This window comes from Teleopsis dalmanni, chromosome X, assembly GCF_002237135.1.
Source record: "Teleopsis dalmanni isolate 2A chromosome X, ASM223713v2, whole genome shotgun sequence".
NCBI classification, from domain to species: domain Eukaryota; kingdom Metazoa; phylum Arthropoda; class Insecta; order Diptera; family Diopsidae; genus Teleopsis; species Teleopsis dalmanni.
Genome location: NC_051848.1, coordinates 755687 through 782815, shown reverse-complemented (window position 1 = coordinate 782815; position 27129 = coordinate 755687). Strand labels below are relative to the sequence as shown.

The window sequence follows — 27129 nt, the reverse complement described above, 5'->3', positions numbered from 1 at the left end:
ATAATTTAATTGAAAATATTAATTTTTTATATATGACATGACTCAATACATTTATGATTTATAAAAAAAAAATTTTGAACAAAAATTTAATTAAAAAGATCATTGTTTTATTCAGTTAGTTTACTGATAACTTTTTCTTCACGTTTTCTTTATTACTTCTCAAAACCACATGCCGCCTTTTTGCGTGTGCTTAAAGGCTACGACACAATTAAAATGACAAAATAAATAAAGGCCATGATACAATAAACGTTAATTCTAAACAATCATAATGAGCTTTTCACAGTTTCCATATAAAAAATAGTTCCAAAAATAATGCTCTACAGTAATTTTAATTTGCTTTTTAAAGTTATTTTAAAATAGTAGAATTTAACCCGGTAAACGTTGTTTTGCCATACAAATTATTTCTATTGATTTTTTTTTTTTTAATTAATGATAATGAATGTATTGTATTGTACTGCCATTTGTCGCAGTATTGTGAACTATTTCCGTTACTCCGAACGAAGTCATTTGGAAGCATGAATTAAATATGCGAATGGACTTCAGGAACAGATTTGAATCTTGCGTGTCAATGAGCAATGGTTCTGGTGGTCTCTCAATTTCTGGTAGTTGCACTTTTCCTGATGCGCAACACAACCCGTCTGATTCTTGTTTGAATTTGAGTGCATAACAATAAGGGCATTCTTTGTCCATAGAACCAATCATCACTTTCGGATGTGCGGAATATTCAATATCTGGCTCGTATTTGAACGCAAGACGAAGAAACGAAGTGGATGTAAATGCTCGATGTACTTGTTAGCGTAGTTACATAAAATAATAAAAAAAAATTTTTCTTTTACAAAAATATGAAAAACATAAAAAAAATAAAAAATTTTTTTTTAAGCTATAAAGATATTAGATAGGGAAATATACTTTACGACCTATTCTCATACCTACCAAATATACACAAAAAGTTTCATGACAATTGGTCAAGCCGTTTCGGAGGAGTTTAAACACAAACACCATGACACGAGATTTTTATATATAAGATAAAATACTACAAATTTCAAATTTAATTTATTATAAAAAATATACGTTTAGCATCGCCTGTCTTAATTCCTCTTTTTCAGGATTGTTGTGTAAAAACATGATTTGATTAATAGATCTTTGATTTGATGAAATTATTGTTCTTTTTTCTGATGTTCAGAAGTTTTGAGCTACGAAAAAACCGCTTTCAGAATATGCACTACCTGTTGGTGTTGAAAATAATTTATAATTTACACGAAACATGTAAAGAAAAGAAAATTTATTTTAATGCAATTGCCATCATTGCAAAACATTGAAATTATTTGTGAATGATTGATCTAAACATCCATATCTATCAAACTTTTTTTTATAGTTGTTTCGCGCCTCTTAACAAAATCTTTTAAAAGCTCATTATCATTATTACTTTCAGATTGGCTTTTCTATTGATTTTTTAGTAAAAACAAATCAATATTGTAAGTGCAAGATAACCTATTTCGAATATAGTTATTTTTGTTATTGATCTCTACTTAAAATTCATATTTATATAAAAATGTGTACAATATGTGTTGTGTATAATAAAAGCAATAAAAATGAGCACATAAAATAAACATTGTATTAGTTATTGTAATTATTGTTTTATTGTTACTATAAAAAATAGCAAAACCTACAATTCTTCGTAACGGGTTAAAAAATTCACAAAAATATAGAAATATTGCGAAATGCAGCTGTGCAAAACAATAGCAACTTTATTTATTATATTAAATTTTTGTATTTTTTTTAATATTTTGTATAAAGCATTTTACTTTTTAGTACTTGGGATCACCTACAGGCCGTAGGAGATATTCGATGTAACTATTTGGAATTTTATACCATTCATTTTTCAGCACCTCAAACACATGGGAACTTTTCGATGTCCAACGCGACGTTTCAAAATATCAAAATGTTCTCAATTGAATTCAAATCGAGCAATTGGGTCGGTCAATTTAAAATTGGAATTCTGTTGTTTAAACCAGCTTTAAAGTGTATTTTGGGTTGTTGTCAATAAACCCATCGAAGCTGCATTTCTCATCCGCCATGGGAACCACATGGCTTTCTAAAATATCTTTGCACGTATGTTGGTCCATAATTTGATTAATTATTAAAAAGGACCAACTCCAAATCCTGAAAAGAATGTCGAAATCATTTTTCTTTTTCGCAACGTACTGTGTACAAAATTAAAGGTATTAAATTTTCATTTATCGCTGAAAAAACTGTCTTCCATTTAGCAAGAGTTCAATTTAAATATTTCAGCGAAAAAAATCTACCTCTGGCAAATGCTTTTTAGTTAGCATTGGTTTTTTTGACTGGCCTGTAACTTTTGAAACGGCTTCAAAAGTACTGTACGCCTGCGTACAGTACTAGAGTGAACACCTTGTTTTAGTTCGTCTACGACCTTTTTCGACGACATAAATGTTTTTTTTGTAATTCTTATGATGTTTCCATTAATTCTACAAGTAGTCTTAGGAGGGGCTTAACCCAAATAAACCGTCTTAGCGGAATTTGTCAAGTTATATTTTTTTATAAGCCACTAAACAATAAACTTGCTAATTTTAAATATTTTGGCTATTTCATTTGTGCATTGCAATTTAAATATTCGTCAGTTCTTGCTTCTTTATGACACGTTTACTTCAAAAAATAATTATTTGAAATACTCTCAAGTATTTGTTTATATGATTTTAAAATTCTAAACAAACGATTATGGAAAACAAATCAACCCTCACTCCATTAAAACGAATGCAGCACACATTCCATTCCATCGGACCATTTACTCTCATTCATTCATATTTACCTATACTAGAACTTTATTGTTGTTTTTTTGGTTAAAATAAATCAGAAAACAAAAATTAATTTGAGTAAAAATTGAATAAGTTATGCTAAATTTAAGAAAAATTTTGTGAGTAAACGCAGACTTTTTCTGCTGTGTGCATAAATAACATTTTTTTTTTGGAAATTATGTACCTCATTATATGTGGTAGCTATTCTATCTTTTTACATCTTTTGTAAAAAAAACTCCAGATAAGTTCTGTCATCAAGCAAATACACACCCTTATTAAAAAATATTTTTTTAATAGAAGATATTTTAAATGTATAAAATAAAAAAAAATTAAATAATCAACTAACTCAATAAAGTAAATTTATAATGGGGATATTCAGGTAACTGATTTGTTGCTTAGTACATAGATGATTACAACACAAATTTGCATTCACAAAAGAAACTAAGCAGAGAATTTACAATTTCGGAGATTCTCAGATTAGTGAAAATTTAATTAATAGTGCTGCCAGTACCAAGTCTCTGCGCTATGAGCTATTGAAAAATAATAACATAAATTAATAAATAAAATTCAGTAAAACTATAATTTTTAAATAGATATAAAGGGATAAAATATAATTAAAAAGTATAAAATTGAATATTCTACTTCTTGATATATGACACGTTCGCAATTTTAGGTATATGATAAATTTTATGATAAATTTTATGATAAATTGAAATGATATTAAAATTTACGATTATTTGAGTATTTCACTGTAAACATATGTTGCATTTTTGCTGTTGATACGAGTGCTGTCAAGGCATTTGCACACAACAAACTAATCAAATTACGCATTTTGGGTTGTTTCAGCTACTGATTAACATCAAAATTCTAATTTTTTTTGTATGAAGGTTTTGAATCAACTAAGCAACTAATCAGTTGCCTGAATACCCCTAAGTGTTGAAAATTGAATATGAATTGTTGAAAAGAATATTTTTGTGATTTAATTATAAGAATTGTAAAAAAAAATTCACATTATTTATAAAAGTGTATAATTTCAAAATTGTCTTCAAAATAAAAATGATTGAATTTGTATAGAACGGAGCGGGCTAGGTTGGGCTGGGCATAGCTACATCATAGCCATCAAGTTTTAGGAATTCGGTCTACAAGAAGTAAAGTTTAGTTGCGATTATTTAATTTCTAATTTAAGTGTATTGTGTTATATAAAGTTTAGACTTTTATAAAAGCTTCTGTTTTAATAGCAGAAATTTGTTGGATTTGTTGAAGAAGTGCGTTTAATTATTTTTGATATTTTCAATTTGAATTAAAAACAGGGCTGTTCAATCATGAACATGAATTTATATATGTAATTATTATAGTTTATTATTATAAATCCATGATCACCTACATTCTTAGAAATAGTAACATTTTTGAGCATCCGTATCTAAATTATTGAAATAAAATATATTCATAAAAACAATAGGAGGAAAATCCCTAGAGTTGGGACTTCCGTCCTTTTTTAACCTTTTTTTACAAACAATAACAAAATGTAATATAGTCCATTAAAATCATATTTTTTTAAGCTTGATGTAGAAATTAGTCTTAAAATAATTTTGTATAAAAACACAACATTGTTTTAAATAAAATCAGTAACTACAAAATACTCAATCAGTGTACTTCAATAATATAACAGTACAAGGGCTTTGAACTGTTTATGCAGATGTATTTCTCAACAGTTAATAAACATGTATATAAAAGTTAAAATTGCGGAAATTTTCAATTAATAATTACTTTTACTTTTTCCAACAATTTTATTTGTTCATAAAATGTTTAAAAACGAGAGAATTACCATTTCCAATTAAAATTACAGAAGTTATTTTCAAAGATCTATGCATATTCTCCGTTATTAAAGCAATATTAAATCATTTCCATTAATATAACCTACCTACCATCTGTAAAATTTGGCTATTCGGTTAATGTTTGCTATTTATTAATATCAAACAACTCCGTGAAGTTTACGAAATTAACTAAAATGAATAATATACAGTGTGAAGTATTATTTTGTCAACAATATCTCGTCAAATCTCGAAAAAGCTTAATTCATTAATAGTACCGACATCAATAGTACAATAATTTTAATCGTAAAATAAAGTGGTGTATTGAATTTCTTTTCAATCTTACAAAATCGAAAGAATCTGAACATTCTGGACGCTAAATTGTTGGGTGGTTATTGTAATCGGAAAAATTTAAGAAATACGAGGTGCAAAAGGAGGATTTGAACATGTGTTCCAAAATGGTGGTAGAGTTTGTTCTACAACTTGCCAAAAACGATAGCAGTACATTCTCGTTTTTATGTTTCAATTTACAGAAATCGATTTATTTTTCCAACCAAATAATCTATAAAGCAAATATCTAGGATCACGACATATCTTTTTGTGAAAGTTTAAGAAATTTCGGTATAACGAGTAAATAACAGCGAATTTAAACGTTCTTTTTATTTTACAAAAGTTATGTTTTATTGGGTAAAAAAATCATAAATATTCATCCGTCATTATGTATTAAAAATTGTATATATATTGATAATATTGATAAGAATATTATATTATGTAATAGCGTTAAATTAATTGTTTTCTTTTCTTTTCTGTTTTAGGGTGGCGAAGTTATTCAAGAGATTATAACATCTAATGTTAGTGAAGATTTAATAACTCTTGAGTTTCAGAAAACGGATGGGACACTTATAACGCAAGTTATTGATTTCAGAAATGTAAGTACTTCTTTAGTTATAACTTTTTTAGTTAATATGTATATTAAAATGCTTAATTTATTAAGAAATTTGTACTTCTATTATAGTTTTCATTGTAATGAGATTAAGTGGTGTGCATGTATAATCCTTAAAAATCTTTTGTAAACAGAAATTTTGATCTAAAAGTCAATTTTTGCAATTTGCAAAAATAGAAATGACAAATATTGTATTATGGCGTGATGAAATCAGAGGTGTAATGTATGTTGAATTTTTCTTTCGATGAATTAATTGTATGGCGAGATGTATGACGTGGGGCTATGCCATTAAAACTGTAAATTGTCTACTTGAATCTAATTTATTGAAAAAATGTAGTCAAAATTAATACATTGTGTAATGAGTAAGTCTTTCCGATTTATATAAAAAACCAGATTGATTTAATTATTTAAGAAACTAATCGACCATATGCTGTGACCATGGGTCCTGCTCTGTGGTAAAATATGTCGTGAAATGATAAATTCCTCTTAAAACTGTGTCAGAAATATTAGCTTCCGAACTGACCATAACATAAGTCGAATTGTAGCTTTGAATATTGTCGAAATAATTTTCGGACTTTTTCTTTATATTTTTATCATTTGATCTAAGACCGTCATACGATGAATTAAAAAAATCATTTTGTGTTAATAGTGGAAGATGTACTTTACCCTTATGACAACACATAGTGAAGGAAATTCTTTCACGCATTGTTAACTCTGAAGCAAAATGCTTAGCTAAACAATGCCTGCTAACCAAGTTCATAGAACCAATATGAAAGGGATCAAAATTAGGCGGTATTTCAACCAATGCACATTTGAACGAACTTCGCAAAGAAACTGAATTATTATCAACACTATCATCAACTTCAATTAAATTTAAATTTGTAGTAATAATTACATTTCATGTTCTTCTGAATTGCATATTTTCTCTATTTCTTTGTCTCTGTAATCTCCCTGTAAACGATTTACGGTAAGGCAAGATGCCACTACAATTCCAAAAAAAATTTCATTAATTGAATGAATGATTTCAAATAAACTCACCAATAATAAAGGACGCAACTAATTAATTTTCAAACTCACCACAATAAAACTTATTTTCCTGAAAGTTTAAATTTTTTAATTTTACTACATATTTGTTAATTCGAATAGCCTACTCAGCTCAAGAAACAATTTAAAATTGCTTTTGGTAATTGTTAGGGCCATGTTATGCAGAGTGTCTCGGGCACGGCATGAGTACAATTGTTGTTGTTTTCAATGCAAATTTTAAATTTAAGCATGAGAGAAAAAACAATATGGCCGTTCAAACTCCGGCATGAGAGCCGACGTATTTGTGCCCCGGCACTAGGGCAAAACAGTGTTGTTTAGTAATAAATTTTAAAATTTGCGCCTTTTAGGAGCAAACTACTACAATTCTAGTACGTTTTGAAGAAAAAATGGCAGTAAGCAACACAGCATTTTTTTTTATAAATCGCTAATAATATAATTATTACACTTTCCGATTTTAAAGAAACGCGTAAGTACTGTTAACAATTATTATAAGATAATATAATAATAAATTAACATTTTATTACAGCCTCTATGAGTTTTTTCATGCGAGTTATTTTTGGTGGCAAATTGAAAGTGAGCCTATCTAAATTTCCTTTTAAATTAAGGCACAACCAAGAAGTAGTAAAAATACAAAATTGGCAATACTGATGTGACACTCTGCATAACATGCATTTTCGGCATAGCCCGAAAGAGCGTAATTTGCCGTGCCCGAGACACTCTGCATAACATGGCCCTTATTCAAAACCAGTATTGAAATTCCATTTTGATTTTAGACAGTATGACATGTGAAAAAATAAAGTTGTGCGTCTTCACTTTTTCAACGGTATAAATTTTATCCATATACCTTATGATCAAAAAAGAAGGAGAATTAAAAAAAAAAACGCAAAATTTTGATTTTTAATCATTTTCTTTATTATCGCCTTTAAAGTACTCTCCTCCTTCAATACATGCATGCCAACGCTTGATCCAATTTTCCATACAAGTTTTACAGGCTGCCGAAGGTATGGCCTTTAGTTCCCGCAGCGAATTCTCTTTTATGGCCTCTATGGTCTAAAAACGCGTCTATGGTCCTTGCAATGGCAATTTGAATCGGGGGCAGGGAAGGAGGCAAAAGTCATACGGGGCCATATCTGAAGAGTACGGTGCTTGGTTGATGATATTGGTGGAGTTTTTGGCCAAAAACTGCGACACAACCAACGGTGTGTGAGCCGGTGTTTTATCGTGGTGCAAAATCCATGAGTTTTTCTTCATAAATCTGGCCTCTTTTTGCGAATGGCCTTACGCAAACGATGCATAACGGCCAAATAATGCTTCTTATTGACCGTTTGACCATTTGACCGTCCGGAAGGAATTCATAGTGCACCACACCACGAATATCGAAGAAAACAGTCAGCATAACCTTGATTTTGGACCGACTTTGGCGTTCTCTTTTCGGTTTCGGCTCACCTTCGAAGCACCATTCTGTTGATTGTTGTTTGGTGGGCATTTGAAATTTATAGACTCATGTCTCATCACTAGTTATGATGCGTTCGATGAATGTGGGGTCACTATCTGCGTTGGAAATCATCTCTTTGGTCACATCACAACGACGCTTTTTTTGAATGAAATTCAGCTTTTTTGGCACCAGCCGAGAAGCGACACGTTTCAAACCCAAAACATCAGTTAAAATGTGTTCGGCTGATCCATATGAGATGCCCAATAACACTGCAATCTCTCTAATCGGTTCACAACGATTTTCCAACACGATCTGCTTCGCCGATTCAATGTTTTCAGTAACAGATGTTATTGGGCGGCCAGGGATCTCATCATGATACAAGCTTGTACGACCGTCTTTGAATCTTTTGAACTATTCGTACCTGTACTCGTGGTTGCGACGCACACAAATCACCAAAGGCCTTTTTTAACATTTTCAACACTTCGGCACACTTAAATCCATTTGCAACACAAAATTTAATGCACGCACGTTGTTCTAATTTTTGATCCATTATAAAAATCGCGACACGAAAATTTTTGACTTCTTTGTGTAGACGCCAAACAAAAACTAATCGTACATATGCGTTAAACTTTGACAGAATGTGTATAATAGTGTTGCCAGCGTGAAAATAAAAAAAATTTACCGATTGGATAAGCACGGGAATTCAAAAAATTTATATTCTCGTTCTTTTTTGATCACAAGGAATGACAACGGCAACACAGTCAAAAAGAGATTACAAACTTTTTTGTTAGCGTGATTATATATAGATTCTATTATATATTGTTTCTGTTAGTTGCAAAATCACAATTATTGATTGCCAACTGTAGGATACAACTTAGCATTTGGGATTTAAAAGTTCCATTCCCTTTACGGCTCGATCTGCATTCATTTGATTCGGAGATGAATAGTATCACCTAAACGTATGTTAGGTATATTTTATTTATTTATTTTTAACACTACAATTTATCTACTATTATAACAAAATAAGTTTTTATATATATCTTTTCTTTAGTCCGTTCTCACATGCCTTCGTGCACACACTCGTAAACCTTTTTTCTCACTATCTTGCACGACGCCACTTCTTCTTTTTATATATTCGTGGCGTTGCCAGCTAGTTCGTACGTGACAATAGTTTGTGCTGTTATTTCAGCAGTAATGTCTACAATTCCGTATATAATTCTATGACCATGTTTAGCGCGATTCGTTTTTTTTTTTTGTTAAAGGACAGAAGTTTCTCTGTGTGAAATAAAAATAAGATAAAAAACATAATACATAATTATACAGTATAATTCTGTAAATGGACCGGTATGCAGAATATAGTGTAAAACAAACGGGAAACATCTACTGTTTTTGTAACAAACGAATATTTATTTTATTTTATGTGTAATTATTTATTTCTATGCAATTAGTTACTGTTACATCTAATTATTATTTTATTAATTTATTTTTAGGAAGTGAAAATTTTAAAAGCGCTGGTTTTGGGCGAAGAAGAACGCGGTCAAAGCCAATATCAAGTTATGTGCTTTGTAGCCAAATTTAATAAAGGTGATTTTATTTCATCAGACGCAATGTCAAAATTGCGACAAAAAAATCCTAGTAATATACGTACACCCGAAGAGGATAAGGGCAAAGAAACTTTCACTATGACATCATGGGTGCATCTAAATCGATCCACTCCCATATCACGTCATTTATATGGCGTTTGCGCTGAAGCAATTGATGCAACGTACGTAAGGGATGTAGACTTAAAGGCTTGGGCTGAATTACCAGGTAAGTACTATTTATATATCAAAAATGATAACATGTCTTAGTTACTATCAATTTTTAGTTTAATATTAATATTAATATATTAATAAAAAACATTTATATTTTATATATAATTGTATTATATAATGGTATTAGTTGTTGTTTTTGTGATTAGTGCTATTGCGCACTTTTACTCTATTGTGGTATTAGTATTGTACTTAGAAACCTTTAAATGGTTTTAAACTTTTTAAAATTACTCGTAATTTAGTTAGCAAACTTTGCTTTAATCTAAGTTTTCATTTTTTTCTAGACTTTAAACTTAAAAATTTTAAACGCATTTGTGTTGTGAACAACCAATAAGTATCAAAACTTAGTTGGGCGTCCCAAAACGAAAAAACCACAAAAAACGTGTATTTCTTTTTCTTGAAGAGGAATAAGCCATATTATTAAATATTTCGAAAACAAAAAAAATATTCTATGAAATCTATGAATCCTATCGTCTTTTAAAAATTTTTTTATATGTTTAATGACAATTCATACCTGACATAACGTAATATTAGAATTTGACATAAGTTTGATATAATTTTTTTATTTGATTAATAATTTTATTATATTATTTTAGGATCTTCAATTTCAAGCTTGGAAAGTGCAGTAGAGAAGTTTCCCGATACATTATTCTCGCGTTGTAACGAGGTGAGTAGCTTGTGGGCACCATGTCTCTGTACACTAGAAACTTGTATTGGTTGGTATCCCTGTGGACTAAAGTACTGTAAGGGTAAACCGGGTGATACTTCAGCTGCGCAAGGGAATTATCGTTGCGGTATAAAAACTTGTAGAAAATGTAGTCAATTTACGTACTACGTGAGGGAAAAACAGCAGTGCCTTTGGGATGAATGACGAGGACGAACGTCATGGTTAGGAATGCTTTTGTTATATTTTTTTAGTCTTAGTATTCTTTTTTCTAGAATTTCTTTTTTTACTCCTTTTTTCTAAGGATAACAACTTCTTCAGAAAAAATTTTATTTAAAATTCATATCGAAATCAAAAAATTTAAAATTCTTATTTAATAAGTAAATAATTCCAAAAAGTTAATATTACTTAATTTGTTAGTTTGTAATTATAACTATGAAACAATAAAAATCTTACAAGGTTTTCTTAAAAAAGTTGTAGGATTGTGTCTACGGATCGTTTGTACTAATTGCTTTTAGCTGAGTATGTTAATACCAAGTTTTCAAAGTCTTTATTCTTGCTGGCGTTAATATCTTCTAATTCTATTCTCCTATGTTAGACAATGGGCATACTTGAATTTTAATTTTTTATTTACTGTAACATCTCCGCCTTCTAAGCAATTTAATAGGTCGAAACAAGCTAATTCAGATTATTTTCCCAACACATTTTATTTCGAAGTATTTGTTTTGACAGAAAATTTTGCAATCATCATACAAAAATACGGTTTTATAGATATAATACAAGTGCAAATGAAAATAAGTGGCTATCTTCAAAATTGGTTTTTAACGAAATGGCATACGCAGGTGATGTTAGCTTAAATTAAGTTAAGATTTTTTTTTTCCATGCAGTAAGTCTGTTAACAGTTTGTAGCGTGTTACTTTATTTATTAATTATATGTTTTATTAACCGTGTTGTGCTTCCTAGTAACCTTCCGCAGAAATACACATGTCGATTTATTTCGGTTCTTGCATTTATTTATCCTATCTGTGCCCCTGCTTGGTTGTTGTGAGCAATGCTACTGTCACTGTAGTTGCTGAAAGGTCTCGTTGCCACTGCTTCTGTTGTTGGTTGTTTTAATTAATATATAAGCATTCGTAATTTTCTGCGTGCTCTTCAGGTTAAAACAATTAATAGACGCCGCTGCAACTATAGTTGTTTAAGTTGCTCTAATTTTAATTTGTCTTCACTGCACTGGATTTTATTTATTGTCATTTAATAATTAATACAATTTATTAAATACATTTACATATATTTTCTGGTAAGCACCAATTCCGAAAACTCGAAAACTCCGTATAAGCGACTGCCAACCTCCGAACAGCACTCTCGATTCAAGACTATATGTTTTACTGTGCACGTTATGCCGTGTCAGCGCATTCCACTGATCACGTTGTGAGATCGTTGCCTTCAGCATAGTTCACTCATTACAATGTTGTAATATGAGTCTTAAACGCAAGGCGAACTTATTTAAATATTTACTATCGGCCAAACCGGCTTAAGCAACACCTTACTGTGTTACGTTTTACTTTTAATGACAATAGTATATTATAGAATTTTAGTGGGGACTTATAACAATAGTGTGTATAGCGATATGTATAGCGATAATATTATGAAACCAATAATATGCCGCACTAGCTTGCGGCAAGTGCCAGAGTTGTCAACTATTTAGAAATTATTCATGCACCACGATACCCCTCACTTAGTTACCGAGGTAACGATACTTAAGTGGGAAACTGACATGCCGTCCCGATGAAGTTACTCGCGGTTGCTGTGGTGAAATACCATTTAGAGCTTTTCTCTCATCTTCTTGTTTTTGTTACTGTGGATATATAGTGGAGTTATTGGTGCAGCATTTGGTGTATCATTGAATATGTATGCTGCTTTCAGATGGTCGATTGACGGCCTCCGGTTGACGGATTTTTACGATGAAATATTTTTCATGCTTAGACAATGCTTCAAAAGATCCTTCTTGTTTTGGTTTCAACGGTGTTCGAATTCGATCGAACATTACGAATACGAATTTGTAACTCATTCTCATGAGTTACCTTGTCTTTGGCTAGCACGCTCTTCATTTATTTAGTAGTTGTGTTGGTTGTTTGTCCTCTAAATCGTTTCATCTTTATGAGGTTGCCGATTTTTCATTTTGTTAGCTTAATTTAACTGATAGAAATCAATGCAAACCATTTGATTTCTATTGGTCATAACTTCAAAAGGTAGTTGTGGCAAGAATATGCCTGGTAAGAAATATATACATTCATGTACGGTACCTATGATATTCTCAAAAATCGGAAGAAATGTGGGCTCTTGCATGAATTTTAAATTATGCGGTGTCGAGTCAAACCAATCATAAAAATGATTTTCAACGCTCTTCAAATCATTCGATAGACGAGCAACTTCGAAGTTATCTATTTTCACTAATCGCGTAAGAACATATTTTCCAGGCTTCAAGTTTTCTATGTTTAAATAAATTATATTATATATTTAATTTTATGTTTATCTTCAAGAGCTGTATCTATTTTTTGCAGAGTAAGATTTTCCTGTAGTAGTGGAAGAAAATTCTCTGATTATATTTTTGTATAGATGCTGTAACTTGAATATTTTATATCTTGCATAAATTTAAGTTTCATCTATTCTTTAATTAACTCATACGATGTTATAACTTCACAACCCATTAATGATTTGTATTCTAATTTTATTTTCAATTATGTTATCTTGACAAACGTTTTTTAAATTTAATATTATATTTATCTTCTAGAGCTGTATCTATTTTTTTGCAGAGTAAGATTTTTCTCTAGTAATGGAAGAAAATTCTCTGATGATATTCTTGTATACTTGTTGTGACTTGAATATTTTATATCTTGCATAAATTCAAGTTTCATCCATTCTTTAATTAACTCATACGTTGTCATAACTTCGCAAACCATTAATGGTTTATGTTCTAATTTTATTGAATGACTTCCAATAAACTCTTTAGCTTCTTCGTCAAGAACACGTAGCATTATATATACACTTATAACAATGTGTGTATAATCAGCTATAATTAGTGGCGGAGCTAGACCAAATCTGGGCGTCGGGCAAATTAAAATTGCGAGGCCCCTTGTATTACCGAGTTATAAAAGTAAATAAATAACTTGCATTCACTTTATCATTTTATTTTATTGGTACTGTTGAGTTTTAAAGTTTTATTATTATATGAAACACAGTTATTATAGAAATGATATGTTTATTATACTAGAATCAAGACTGCAAATGTTACAATGATAAAAATTTATTTACAGTATCAATAACACAGGTCAACAAAAAAAAATTTTTTTTTTATCCTAGATATGTTATTGAGTGATCCTAGAGGTATTTTGCGTGCTGATTCCAAATCTGGACTTAGATTTTTTCTATCACGTCTAGTTTTCTTTAGACAACCAGATTAACGGGTGATTCAAGGGGTTTCAGCAAATAAATCGTGAATTTAAAAAATGGTACTTACTTATGTTTTTCTCGCATATTGAGCATCTGGTAAGTCCCTTTTTAGTGTCCAGCAGTAATCTGCTAACATGTTAGTGAAATTTCCTTTGTGGCGTTTTTCCATGTGTAAAATATCCTGGTGAAAACGCTCACCATGTTCATCACTAACGGCGCCAAGATTTGGTGGAAAAAAGTCCAGGTGAGAGTGTAGGAAGTGAAGTTTTAAAGACATATTGCAGCCCATTTTTTGGTATGAATCAATTGGATTAGCCACCAGATCGCGATAATTTTCAGCTAACATATTTCCTAAAAAATGCTCAACTACATTTTTGAATGAGTTCCACGCGTTAATTTCTGTTGAACTCAATTGCTGTTGAAATTCCGAGTCCTTCAGCAGTTCTCTAATCTGTGGCCCAATAAAAATACCTTCCTTAATCTTTGCCTCACTTATTTTAGGAAATTTTTGCTTCAAATAAGTAAAACCACCACCATTTTTATCCATGGCCTTAACAAAATTTTTAAAAAGTCCTAATTTAATGTGCAGAGGTGGTAAAAGAATATTTTTAGGATCGACCAAAGGCTGGAAGAAGACATTTTTGGTTCCAGGAACGAGTGCTTTACGTTGTGGCCAATCTTTTTTCAAGTAATGCAATTTTCTGTCTCTGCTATCCCACTCGCAGATGAAGCAACAATATTTCGTGTAACCAAGTTGTAAGCCTAGTAAAATTGCAATAACTTTTATTTCACCACAAATTTTCCACTTATATCTTTCGTATTGAATTTTTTTAAGAGAAACTGCATATTCTCGTAAGTTTCTTTCATATCAGTTCCATGGGCTAATGGTATTGAGGGAATTTCATTTCCATTATGTAAGAGAACAGCCTTTAAACTGACCTTAGAAGAATCAATGAACAAACGCCAATCATCATCGTTGTATTCAAAATTAAGAGTATCCATAACAGATAAAACATCATTGCAAAAAATAAGGTTGTTTTCTTGAGAAAAGAATAATTTAAATTCGTCATGGCGAGATCGATACATAGAAATTTTAGTTTTTGGATCCAACAATTTCCAACCCTTTAATCGTGATCCTAAGATTTCACTCTTCTTTTTGCACAACTTTAAATCGCGCACTAGATCGTTTAAATCGTCTTGCGTTATAAGATGAGGTCCATCAGATTTATTAATTCGTAATATTATTATTTATACATATTTATTAACCACGTTATTTATATACATATATTTACATCACGAAAATAATGTATACTATATATATCATATATTAATGAAATACCCAACGCTTAACCCAATCTTTCATACACTTTTCAAAGGCCCGTGAAGGTATGGCTTTTAGTTCCTTCAGCGAATTTTCTTTTACCGATTCAATCGACTCAAAACGCTTACCACGAAGGGGCAATTTGAGTTTCGGGAACAGAAAAAACTCGCACGGATCCAGATCTGGCGAATATGGTGCCTGAGCGATGACAGTGGTGCCGTGTTTGGTCAAAAAATCGCGTACAACAAGAATTTTCCATAGTAAAAATCGCTAAATGCACTTGAGGTAGTCTCACATTAACAGCTGCTGTAAACAAACTAATTGTCAGATGGCGCTGAAATTTGTATTATATGTCAAGAAAGGGTGTACCAACATAACAAAAAAAAATTTTTGAAAAAGGTCTATTACTTAAAAAGTAGTTAACAAACAACAAAATCCGGATACTTTTTGAGCAGTAGGTAAATTTCGACTTTATAGCAAAAATATACATTCAACTGTTTTGAAGAATCTAGACGTGATAGAAAGAATCTAAATACAGATTCGGAGTCAGCACGAAAAACACGTCTAGGATCTCTTAACAACGTCTCTAGGATAAAATCTTTGTTGACCAGTGTAATTAAAGCATAAGGCAAAACTTCAAATATGTACTCCAAACTCAAAAAGATAATAAAAGAAGATAGCGTAAATTTTAACACTCCCTCTCGCTATCTTCACCCTAAAAAAAACAAGAAAATTCAATTTTTATACAATCCAAATTTTGAGATCAAGTTATTATGCTTTTCAACTGACAAAGATTTAGTTAATTGATCTGTTAACTGATTATTGGAAGATATATACTTAACAATAATTTCCTTTTGTGATTGCATATCGCATGTATAAAAAGATTGTATTTGAATGTGTTGTGTATACTTAGATGATTGTGGATTCGAGACCAAAGGTAATCGCCTGTTGATTGTCACAATAAATAGGTGTCGGTAAATGTTGAACCATACTTAAGTCTGACATTAGTTGTCTCAAACACACTGTTGCTTTGGTTGCTGAACATAAAGCCACAAATTCAGCTTCAGTTGTTGATGTTGCAGTAATAGTTTGTTTTCTTGAACTCCATGCAACGGCTCCATTGTTAAATACTATAATCCAGCCAGTTGTGCTTTTTCTGGTATCATGATCTCCTGCCCAATCAGAATCGCAGTAGCTTATAATCTTATTTTTAGTGTTTCCCATTGATGAAAATGTAACACTTATATCAGTTGTACCTTTAAAATATCTAAAAATAAGTTTAACACCTTTCCAGTGAGTTTCACTAGGATTCTCCATGTAACGACTAAGAACCCCAACTGCATATGCTATATCCGGACGTGAACAGACCATAAGATACATTAATGACCCAACAGCTTCTCTGTAAGGAAAATGTTTATCATTAGTGTAATCAGTTTTGAAGAAAATCATTCCAGGAACTGTTGGAGAAGAAACAGAAGAACAATCAGTATTATTAAAACGGTCGAGTATACGAAGAATGTAAGCCGATTGATAAATTTTTAATTTTCTTTTATCTCTCTCCCTCTTAAGCTGCATGCCGACGAAAAATTCTCTTTCTTTATAAGTAATACTAAATTCAGTATGCAATTTATTCAGCAAGCTCATAATGAAATGTATATCGTTACCATACAGCAAACCGTCATCAACATAAAGCGCCAAATATAAAACCGAATTTTGGGATGCATATGAAAACACACATCTATCAGAAAAAGACTGCTTAAAGTTTTGACGTAGTAAAAAGTCAACGAACTTTTTGTGCCATTGCCTAGATGCTTGCTTAATACCGTATATACCTTTTTTAAGCATACAAACATCATCATCGCTGGCAAAACCACACGGCTGCTCCATATAAATTAAGTCATCTAAATCGCCATGCAAAAATGCTGTTTTAACGTCAAACTGGTAAATTTCAAAATCTTCTATTGCAGCAATTGATAATAAAATTCAAACTGATTCATATCGTACTACAGGAGAATATATTTCATCATAGTCAACTCCGTATTTCTGTGAACAACCACGCGCTACAAGTCTGGCTTCAAATTTTTCAATTTCACCTTTTCCATTGAGTTTTCGTTTAAAGATCCAACGGTTTGTAATTATGTGTTTATCCGGTGTACGTGGAACTAAAATCCATGTGTTATTATTTTGTAGAGACTCTAACTCTTCTTCAATGGCTTTTAACCATTTTTTAGCAGTTGTGCTATTCATTGCTTCATCTAAAGTTTTAGGTTCTAGCTGTGCCATAAAAATTTCAACAATATTTAAAGAATTCTCAATTTCACTTGATTTCTTTCTTTGACGTGTGTTATATGGACTTCTTTCAAATGGCAATTCATTATCTCTATCTATTTCGATGTCTCTGCTGTAAGCTCCATCTGCTTCTTGGTTTTCATTCTGTTGTAAAATTTTGTTTTTGTGTTTTCATCTCTGTCACTTCATGTGGTTCTTTTCGTTTTTCATTAAAAATGGTATCTCTTCTTATATAAATTTTCTTTGAAGTAGGCTCGTAAACTCTTTACGCTTTAATTTCATCATTATACCCAATCATAATACACTTTATGGAATTTTTCTCCCATTTAGTTCTTTGTTCTTTAGGAACATGCACGAAAACTTCACTACCAAAAACTTTTAAATGTTTAACATATGGTTTGCGTCCAAACCATAGTTCATAGGGGATAACATTACCAATTACTTCTGATGCTACACGATTTCGGAGATAAACAGCTGTATTTGTAGCTTCTCCCCATAGATAAAGAGGCAAATTCTTAGCATGCAACATTGCTTTAGCTGTTTCCACTATTGTTCTGTTCTGCCTTTCAATAAAGCCATTTTGTTCTGGAGCTCTAGGTGTAGAAAATTCTTGTTTAATAGCTTTTGATAACAGGAACTGCTTGACTGCATGATTGCGGAATTCCAAACCACCATCCGATCTTAGCTTTTTGATGATATGGCCATCTGCTTGCACATCAGCATAAAATTGCTTTAGTTTTTCCAATACATCAGACTTTTCCTTGAGAAAATATACAAAACTATATCTGGAAAAATCATCTTTTAATAACATAAAATAATTCGCTCCGCCAATTGATGGCGAGCTCATTTTTCCACATAAATCAACATGAAATGTCTCACCAGGAATTTTTGATATATTTGCTCCATATTTGTTAAAACTCATACGGTGTTGCTTACCTAGCGTACATCCTTCACAAAACGGATTTTCTTTTTCAATATTTTCGAAGTCAATACCTTTCACAATTTTATGGTCGTACATTTTTCGAAGAGTTTTAAAGTTAACGTGTCCTAAACGTTCATGCCATACCATTATCGATGCCACAGTATTCAATTCAGATAAACATACTGCTTTCAAATTCATTTTATACAACTTTCTTTCACGATAGCCATCAGCTATAAGCTGATTATCTCTTTTAAAAACAACACGTTGACCACCTTTAAGAAAAACAACATCAATGCCTTTTTCAGTTGCTTGCGAAATTGACACAAAATTTCTGTCTAAATCAGGAACATACAAAACATTTTTAAGTGTACACATAGAGCTAGTCTTTTCAGCACCCATTACACGCACGTCGATATCACCGTGACCAATAGCACTTAATTTTCTGCCATCACCAACACGGACTTTGCAAAAATTATCTGGAAATTCTAAATAATTTTTGAAAAACTCTTTCTGAAAACTCATATGGTCCGAAGCACCTGAATCTGCATACCAATTAGTTTCAATGTTACCACTAGTCGATGCCATTAAAGCTGACTCTAGCGTAAATAATTGCACACTTTCATTACCACGTTCTTTTTTTAATTGTTGTTCTATCATTAAATTTTGACGATCAATATTTCCGTTATTTGTGTTGTTGCGTTCGCCGTTAGATCGATGCAAATAATCACGCAGTTTTTGAAAACACTCACGTGCCCAATGACCAGGCCTTTGACAATAATTGCATTTACCTGTCCTTTTTGTTGTTTTATTGTTGTTAGTTTTACTTGCATTGATTTTATTTTCATTTATGTTAACTGCATACGCTGCACCAGTATTTCCCGTTACACCTTGCGCTGAATTGCTATCTACTTGTCTGAAATTTAAAATTACTTCTTCGTTTATTAGGTGATCCGTTAATTTTTCTATGGTCTGTTCACTGCGTGGCACTGCATACTATGCGGTTCTCACGTGGTCAAATTTTGCTGACAAACTGCTAAGAATTTTCGCAATAACCATAAGTGGTTTTTGTTCTAAGTCAAGGTCTCTGAGACGTTGCGCCAACGAACTTATACTTGCTATAAAATCAGAAACAGTTTCACCTTCAACCATTTTTGAGCTCATGAATTTTTCGAGAAGTACTTGTGCTGATTGTTCACTCTTTTCTGCATGAACCGTTTTCAATCTTGCTCACATTTTTGTTGCAGTCGAACAGTCAGTTAAATACTTTAGCTGATCTAGTTCTAGTCCTCGCATAAGGAATGTTTGAGCCTCCGCATCTTTTTCATCCCATGTAATTTCATTATCAGGAGTACGCTCAATGGTGCCCATTATATATGGCTTAAGTTTATTTTCAGCCATATATATCTCCATTTGCCGCTTTCATAATTGATAGTTTCTACCATCAAAACGATTTATTTGGTATGATTTTGATTCAGCCATGTTTTTATCAATTCTTACAGAGTCTTGTTTTATTTGTAATACTCGGATATTGTCAAATACTAAATCTTCTGGCTTACACAAAATTTCAGATTTTTCACTATTTAAAGTTTCTTGTTGTTATAGTCCAATATTATATTTATTTTCCATCAAAAAATAAAAATTAACTGATTTCACAAGAAACAAAAACACGCGAACTCTGGGCCCATAACCTGTTGAGTTTTAAAGTTTTATTATTATATGAAACACAGTTATTATTATAAAAATGATATGTTTATTAGAATCAAATCAAGACTGCAAATGTTACAATGATAAAAATTTATGAATCTAGAATCAAATCAAGACTGCAAATGTTACAATGATAAAAATTTATTTACAGTATCAATAATTAAAGCATAAGGCAAAACTTCAAATATGTACTCCAAACTCAAAAAGATAATAAAAGATAATAAAAGAAGATAGCGTAAATTTTAACCGGTACACAAATGAAAACAAACAAATTAAAATAAATAATTTTTTTTACTTTTAGCCTCACTGAATTTTTTTAAATTATATCATAATTTGCACAAGCTACTATTTTCATTTCAAATGATGGAATTGTCAATTTAGGTAGTATCTCTTGGTTCATCGTACTTCTTAAGTAGGTCTCAATCAATTTTAACTTTGAGAAAATTCTTTCAACAGAAGCTTGCTGACTGGAGCTATGCGCATGATTTTGGTTACTATATAAACCTTCGGATATACTTCCTCTAAATTATTTTCTTTAATATACCGGATGAGTTGCTTTATATCAGGGCTGTCCAAAGTACGTAGGCCTGTGACATGATTCTAACCCAGTACAATTACTCAAATTGTCCTTTGGTATATTTTTATAATTGTTTTAAAGATTGCGAATATTATTCCATAGCTGTGGACAAAAGTACTGACCAAACTAATATAAGTCAATTATTAATTTTCATTCGTTGTGTTAAAGGATTTTTGCCGAGGAAAGACTAAGTTTAGTGCGATTGCATGGAACAACTGAAGGTAATGAGAAATGTACTTGCATTGTGACTTATGGAGAAAAAGCTATAACGGACAGTGACAGGATTCACAGGACTTCTTAGTCAAAATGTTGTTGCATGCCCGCTAATGCAATGCGCATCATACACCAAGAGGCATTTTTGTTAAAGCAATAAATATATTTTTTCTGGGTAGGGACACCCTAAACACTTTAGCGGTATGAAATATACTAACGACCTATTCTCATACCTACCAAATATACACAAAAAGTTTCATGACAATTGGTCAAGTCGTTTCGGAGAAGTTTAAACACTAACACCGTGAAACGAGATTTTTATATATTAGATATATATTCATACACATATCATAAAAAATTTATGTTCACCCACAAAATTTTTCTTAAATTTCGCATAACTTATTTATTTTTTAAGGTAAATTTTTTCTTGCCGATAATGGCGTGTCTTTTTATGACGAAAGAAACTATTTAAAAGTTAGACCGATTCGAATAGCAAAGAAAGGCAAAGACAAAAAATTTTTTTTTTATTTAATTTATTGAAATTTGGCTGACCATACAACGCTGTTTCGAGTATTGCCAAGTACTCTTCATCAGTGGTCTTTGGAAATAATCGAATTTTATTTAATTAGTTTATAGTCCGTATATAATTTGTTGGACTGCAAGTGCCAGGCTTAGAACTCGTGCCTGTCAAATTAGTACTTGGCAATACTCGAAACAGCGTTGTATGGTCAGCCAAATTTCAATAAATTAAATAAAAAAAAAATTTTTTGTCTTTGCCTTTCTTTGCTATTCGAATCGGTCTAACTTATTTATTTTTTATCCAAATTAATTTTTATTTTCTGATTTATTTTAAACAAGGGAACAAAAATAAAGTACTAATATAAAAATTAATAGCTATTCTTAAAAAGAAAATTAAACACAATTATATGCAAAAGCAACAATTTTTGAAGCGAAAAAAGTTTTACATTTACCGTTAAATTAAATTAATTTAAATATTTTTTTAAAATAAACAGTAAATGTTTACAACAGAACATAAAAGACAAGAATGTAGTGTTAGTAAGCAACAAATGACTGTTAAATTTTGAAAAAATAATGCAAGCCAATGAAAAATTACTGAAGATATTGGCCGTCAATATTCATCTGCGCAAAAAGTCATACATAACTTCCAGGAGACGAATACTTACGTTTCTAAACCTCGCACTGGTCGCCCCTTAATTCTGTCAAATAGAAAAAGACGTGGCATAATCAACCAGGTGTAAGTAAATCTAAGAGTAACAGCCTCCAAACTAGCTGAACATATTGCCGAAATACTTAAAAAGAAAATATGTTTTTATACTGCGTGGAAAATTTTGAAGAAGAGCATGTATTATACCCGGGTTACAAGAAAGTAGCCATACAAATCCAGATATATTAGAATGAAATGATTAAGCTTTGCAAGAAAGTATATAAATAAACATATGGAGTTCTGAAAATGAGTTATTTTCTCCGATCAGAGTTAATTTTGCTTATTTGGAATTAAAGGTAGAAAACTTGTATGGAGAAACCATGTACAACCTATGATAAAGAAAACGTAATTTCAACGGTGTAATGGTTTGGGTGTGTACAGCAAGTAATGGTGTTAGCAAACTTAAATTTATACAAGACGTAATGGATAAATCTGGGTATCTAAATACAGTCAAACTTCCATAACTCGAAGTCCAATTTTGTAAAGAAAAGGTTCTACTTATGGAGACTTCGAGTTAGAGAATTTTTTTATTTTTGGATGAAACTAGAATTACATTTTAAGATATTTATTTATTTGCAATCAAATAAAGCACAAAAGTTAAAGTGAAGTATAATATTCAGAAATTAGGGTTTGGGACTTTAATTTTTTTCTTATGTTCAGTAAAAAGAGATTCCATTGTATTCATACTCTTATTACTATCAGTTGTAGTACCATTCGTTTGCAAATATAAATTCAGAATTTTGAATGAATCTTCTACTTCATTCTTGGAAGGCTGATAAACAATTATATCCACCGAACCCTCAACATCACTTTCCGTTGCGCTTAGAATTGGATTCAGTAATTTAGAGCTATAGTGCTCAATAATATCGTCATCTGTAGGGAAGTTTGATGTACAAATTTCATTGTCAAGCTCAATATAATCGTTGAGAGTAGCATTGGAAGTTATTTTATTTATTTTAAACCATGCTGGCAACGACTGGCATTTGCACAAAGAAGCAACATACGAAAAAAAAATTAAATTGGTTTGGAAAAACTTAAAACAAAAATTGGACTTATAGAATGCTCTTTTCCATATTCTTGTTGGGACGGAACAAAATTTTTTTTCGAGATATAGAGAAATTCGAGTTATAGAAGTTCGAGTTATGGAAGCAGAGTTGTATATAGTTTGCTTTCTAAAACCTTAGTGCACTGTTTTTGGTTCGAGTTATAGAAAATTCAAGTTATAGAAGTTCGAGTTATGGAAGTTTGACTGTATACTAAAAACAAATTTGAAAGAAAATACCAGAATGTTAGGGCAACCTTTTTATTTCAGCAGGACAACGACTCTAAACATACAGCAGCGATCGTACGGGATTGACTGCTGAATCATGCTCCCAGGCAACTTCAAACACTATTAAAATCACCAGACCTTAGTCCTATAGAACATCTGTAACTTTATTTGGTAAATAAGATTCGCCAGCAACAATTTCCAGCAAGCATATGTTAAGGAAAGTCATCAAGGAAGAATGGCATAAAATAAAGGCCCAGTATACTGCAAAACTGGTTGAGTCCATGCAAAGACGCCTAAAAGAGGTTATTAAACGCAGAGGTTATCTCACAGGCTATTAAATTTAAGATTTCTGTGAATTTTAATTGTTTTAATTTAAATATTAAGAACGTTACTTTTGCATATAATTGTTTAATTTTTTATGTATGAAATTCATTGTTGTTTCTTTGATTAAAATAAATCAGAAAAGAAAATTTGATTTGAGTAAAAATTAAATAAGTTATCCTTAAGAAAAATTTTGTGCTTTGTGTATATAATACAGAAGTTCGACCCTCTTTCAATTAAAGTTATATTTCCATATTTATATAAATATTAAATTAATAGAGTAACTTCTATCATCTATGATTCATTTAGGTGTTAATGATATTATCATTGTAGGAGGTAAATATTTTACAATTTTTAGTAATGTGAACTTGGCCAGCAAATGTTTTTTTAGAGTATAATTTATTTTATATCTAGCAGTCTAAGTATTTCTAAAAACTAAATGGTTTTCTATTTTTTTTTCATCAGCATGTCTATGACTGATGATATCAAGTTACCTGGTTTAATTTTGGTTGAGGAAGTATTTCTAAGTTGTCATATCAGCAGCAGCAACGATGTTTTCTTTCAAATAGTCGTTTTATTGTTGTTGTTATAACAATTATTACAAAACATTTCCTCAAGCGTTCGTCCTCATCATCCCACAGCCACTGCTGTTTTTCCCTCACGTAGTACCTAAATTAATTACATTTTCTACAAATTGGTATGTTAAAGTTAAAATACTTTCTTTACTTGTTAAAAGTGTGCTGTCTCTTTTCAAAAGTTGAAAGCTGCGAAAGGTAAACGGGAATTTCGCAGACAAACAAGATTATGCGTCGTTAAACTAAGTGCAGGGGTCGGATGAGAACCTGCGGGTGTTGATTTATATATTTCGAGCCGTCCATTTGGATTTGGTTCTGTCAGGCCATTAGTTGAACTTATCGGTTACATTTACTAAACCATTTTTTTGTTAGAGTAGCTTCTTCTTTTTTTTTTTTTTGGTTCGGAATGCTTTTGCTATAGTGTTTTAGTCTTAGTATCCTCATTTCTAGAATTTCTTTTCTTACTCCTTTTTTTCTAAGGATAACAACTTCTTTAGAACAAAATTTTATATAAAATTCATATCGAAATCAAAAAATTTAAAATTCTTATTTAATAAGTAAATAATTCCAAAAGGTTAATATTACTTAATTTGTTAGTTTGTAATTATAACTATGAAACAATAAAAATCTTACAAGGTTTTCTTAAAAAAGTTGTAGGATTGTGTCTACGGATCGTTTGTACTAATTGCTTTTAGCTGAGTATGTTAATACCAAGTTTTCAAAGTCTTTATTCTTGCTGGCGTTAATATCTTCTAATTCTATTCTCCTATGTTAGACAATGGGCATACTTGAATTTTAATTTTTTATTTACTGTAACATCTCCGCCTTCTAAGCAATTTAATAGGTCGAAACAAGCTAATTCAGATTATTTTCCCAACACATTTTATTTCGAAGTATTTGTTTTGACAGAAAATTTTGCAATCATCATACAAAAATACGGTTTTATAGATATAATACAAGTGCAAATGAAAATAAGTGGCTATCTTCAAAATTGGTTTTTAACGAAATGGCATACGCAGGTGATGTTAGCTTAAATTAAGTTAAGATTTTTTTTTTTTCCATGCAGTAAGTCTGTTAACAGTTTGTAGCGTGTTACTTTATTTATTAATTATATGTTTTATTAACCGTGTTGTGCTTCCTAGTAACCTTCCGCAGAAATACACATGTCGATTTATTTCGGTTCTTGCATTTATTTATCCTATCTGTGCCCCTGCTTGGTTGTTGTGAGCAATGCTACTGTCACTGTAGTTGCTGAAAGGTCTCGTTGCCACTGCTTCTGTTGTTGGTTGTTTTAATTAATATATAAGCATTCGTAATTTTCTGCGTGCTCTTCAGGTTAAAACAATTAATAGACGCCGCTGCAACTATAGTTGTTTAAGTTGCTCTAATTTTAATTTGTCTTCACTGCACTGGATTTTATTTATTGTCATTTAATAATTAATACAATTTATTAAATACATTTACATATATTTTCTGGTAAGCACCAATTCCGAAAACTCGAAAACTCCGTATAAGCGACTGCCAACCTCCGAACAGCACTCTCGATTCAAGACTATATGTTTTACTGTGCACGTTATGCCGTGTCAGCGCATTCCACTGATCACGTTGTGAGATCGTTGCCTTCAGCATAGTTCACTCATTACAATGTTGTAATATGAGTCTTAAACGCAAGGCGAACTTATTTAAATATTTACTATCGGCCAAACCGGCTTAAGCAACACCTTACTGTGTTACGTTTTACTTTTAATGACAATAGTATATTATAGAATTTTAGTGGGGACTTATAACAATAGTGTGTATAGCGATATGTATAGCGATAATATTATGAAACCAATAATATGCCGCACTAGCTTGCGGCAAGTGCCAGAGTTGTCAACTATTTAGAAATTATTCATGCACCACGATACCCCTCACTTAGTTACCGAGGTAACGATACTTAAGTGGGAAACTGACATGCCGTCCCGATGAAGTTACTCGCGGTTGCTGTGGTGAAATACCATTTAGAGCTTTTCTCTCATCTTCTTGTTTTTGTTACTGTGGATATATAGTGGAGTTATTGGTGCAGCATTTGGTGTATCATTGAATATGTATGCTGCTTTCAGATGGTCGATTGACGGCCTCCGGTTGACGGATTTTTACGATGAAATATTTTTCATGCTTAGACAATGCTTCAAAAGATCCTTCTTGTTTTGGTTTCAACGGTGTTCGAATTCGATCGAACATTACGAATACGAATTTGTAACTCATTCTCATGAGTTACCTTGTCTTTAGCTAGCACGCTCTTCATTTATTTAGTAGTTGTGTTGGTTGTTTGTCCTCTAAATCGTTTCATCTTTATGAGGTTGCCGATTTTTCATTTTGTTAGCTTCATTTAACTGATAGAAATCAGTGCAAACCATTAGATTTCTATTGGTCATAACTTCAAAAGGTAGTTGTGGCAAGAATATCCCTGGTAAGAAATATGTACATTCATGTACGGTACCTATGATATTCTCAAAAATCGGAAGAAATGTGGGCTCTTGCATGAATTTTAAATTATGCGGTGTCGAGTCAAACCAATCATAAAAATGATTTTCAACGCTCTTCAAATCATTCGATAGACGAGCAACTTCGAAGTTATCTATTTTCACTAATCGCGTAAGAACATATTTTCCAGGCTTCAAGTTTTCTATGTTTAAATAAATTATATTATATATTTAATTTTATGTTTATCTTCAAGAGCTGTATCTATTTTTTGC

The 27129-nt window shown here is 31.3% G+C and overlaps 1 protein-coding gene and 1 long non-coding RNA gene across 7 annotated transcripts in view; one reads left to right on the top strand and one right to left on the bottom strand.

Moving 5' to 3' along the window:
- Window positions 1-27129, top strand: part of LOC119687896 (out at first protein) — a 62583-nt gene that overhangs the window by 5950 nt on the left and 29504 nt on the right. For 5 of the 6 annotated variants that reach the window (XR_005253279.1, XM_038102441.1, XM_038102438.1 and 2 more), the window contains exons 2-4: window positions 5443-5556; window positions 9540-9858; window positions 10457-10527. Coding sequence is in view for 5 of the 6 variants with exons in the window: in XM_038102441.1 (XP_037958369.1) it covers window positions 5443-5556; window positions 9540-9858; window positions 10457-10527 (504 nt within the window). In the remaining variant the exon portion in view is untranslated. Of the gene's footprint in view, window positions 1-5442; window positions 5557-9539; window positions 9859-10456; window positions 10871-27129 lie in introns of those variants that run through there. The other variant, XM_038102437.1, reaches the window with a different exon arrangement.
- On the bottom strand, window positions 959-6650 carry LOC119687898. Its single transcript, XR_005253280.1, has 3 exons — window positions 6609-6650; window positions 6466-6553; window positions 959-1226 (listed from the first exon to the last, which is right to left on the bottom strand). It is a non-coding gene; the product is annotated as an uncharacterized LOC119687898 (long non-coding RNA).